Raw genomic sequence first — 1,844 nt, 5'->3', positions numbered from 1 at the left:
CGCCGGGGGCCGCCGAGGCTCTGGGGGACCGGCCGCTGAGCCACGGGCTGAGCGTGCTGGTGGGGCTGGCGCTGTGCGTGACCATGCTGGGGCTGGGCTGCGCCGTGGAGCTGGGGCAGCTGGGGCGGCAGCTGCGGCGGCCCGTGGGGGTGCTGCTGGCGCTGCTGGGGCAGTTCGTGGCCATGCCGCTGGTCGCCTTCCTCCTCGCCCTCATCTTCGCGCTGGACGAGGTGGCGGCCGTGGCGGTGCTGCTGTGCGGCTGCTGCCCCGGGGGGAACCTCTCCAACCTCATGTCGGTGCTCGTCGACGGCGACATGACCCTCAGGTAGGAACCGGGCGCCGGGACGGGCCGGGGGCAGCGCGTAGCTCGGCCTCGGGACTCCCATCCTAACACGGGCCGGGGAGAGCGGGGGGTGAGGGGGTGTCTTGCAGCTCCTGCCCCGCGGCGATCCGCCGTACCTTTCGCTCCCCCGCAGCATCATCATGACCGCCTCCTCCACGCTGCTGGCGCTGCTCCTGATGCCGCTGTGCCTGTGGCTGTACAGCCGGCCTTGGATCCACACAGCGCTGGTGCGGCTGCTGCCCCTGGGTGCCGTCAGCCTGACGCTGGGCAGCACGCTGCTCCCCATTGGCCTGGGGGTGCTCATCCGCTACCGGTACTCCCGTGCTGCCGACCTCCTGGTCAAGGTAAGGGCACGGTGCGAGCACCGGGGTGAGCATCGGTGCCGTGCAGGGCTTCTGAATGCACGAAGTGAGGGCGGAGGGGGCTCTCATGCTGTTAAATTCACAGCCTTGTGCCGTTTCTCGCTGTCTGTGGCCAGGTCTCGCTGTGGTCCCTCCTAGTGACCCTGGTGATCCTCTTCATCCTGACCGGCACCATGCTGGGGCCCGACCTGCTGGCACACATCCCCGCCTCTGTCTATGCCATTGCCGTGCTGATGCCGCTGACGGGGTATGCCCTGGGATATGGTTTGGCCACACTCTTCAGAATGCCCCCACACTGCCGAAGAACGGTGTCGCTGGAGACAGGCTGCCAGAATGTTCAGCTCTGCACCGCCATCCTCAAGCTCACCTTCCCCCCGCAGCTGGTGGGCGGCATGTACATGTTCCCCCTGCTCTACGCGCTCTTCCAGGCGGCGGAAGCGGGGCTCTTTGTGCTGGCCTACAAGGTGTACGGCAGGGATGGCCCCAAGCAGGAGATGCTGGGTGAGGAGGAGGACACAGACATCTCCTACAGGAAGCTGAAGGAGGAGGAGGTGCCCGATACCTCCTATGGCACGGTGACCACCGAGGAGCTCAGTGCTGCTCCAGCTGAGCCGGCACAGACAACGCTGTAGGCAGGTGGTGAGGCGACAGCCGGGGCCGTGTGGCGTTGAGGTGACGGCGTGGTGCAAGCCATGCTTGTGCCGGGTGCACTCACCCAGACTCTGTTGTTGTTCCAGCTGCTCCCGTCGTACAAAGTGACGTGTGTTTATTGCCATCACTGGTGTATTTCCTCAAAAGTATATATAAATAAAAATAAAAAAAAAAAAAAAGGAGAAAGTATCACTGCGAGGCAGCCCAGTGACCACTCATCTCCACGCAAGGAGGCTCCCATCTGCCCGAGCGTGTTAGGAGGAGAGCATTTGGAGAGCACGTGTGTCTCCACGTCCCCCCGAGTAAGGCCTCGTGCTACACGTGCTCACTGCAAATACAGGGCGAAGCCCAAACCAAACCCGTGTTCCCGCTGATTCGTCGCGCGGAGGCAGCGCGGGACCGCTCCCCTCAGCCGGGGCCGACCGAGCTCCGCGGGCCGCCCCAGGCCCCACGCCCCCGGCCCGGCGTCGGCGTGCCCAGTGCTCCAG

At 65.3% G+C, this 1,844-nt stretch overlaps 1 protein-coding gene across 1 annotated transcript; it reads left to right on the top strand.

Annotated features, from left to right (window-relative positions):
• SLC10A4 (solute carrier family 10 member 4) lies at positions 6–1,535 on the top strand (the record flags this gene model as incomplete). Its single annotated transcript, XM_021395500.1, has 3 exons — positions 6–325; positions 477–687; positions 822–1,535. Coding segments are annotated over 3 exons (1,047 nt in total), but the record flags the coding sequence as incomplete, so codon positions are not given.

This window comes from Numida meleagris, chromosome 4, assembly GCF_002078875.1.
Source record: "Numida meleagris isolate 19003 breed g44 Domestic line chromosome 4, NumMel1.0, whole genome shotgun sequence".
Classification (NCBI taxonomy): Eukaryota; Metazoa; Chordata; class Aves; order Galliformes; family Numididae; genus Numida; species Numida meleagris.
This window is presented reverse-complemented; position numbering and strand designations above follow the sequence as displayed.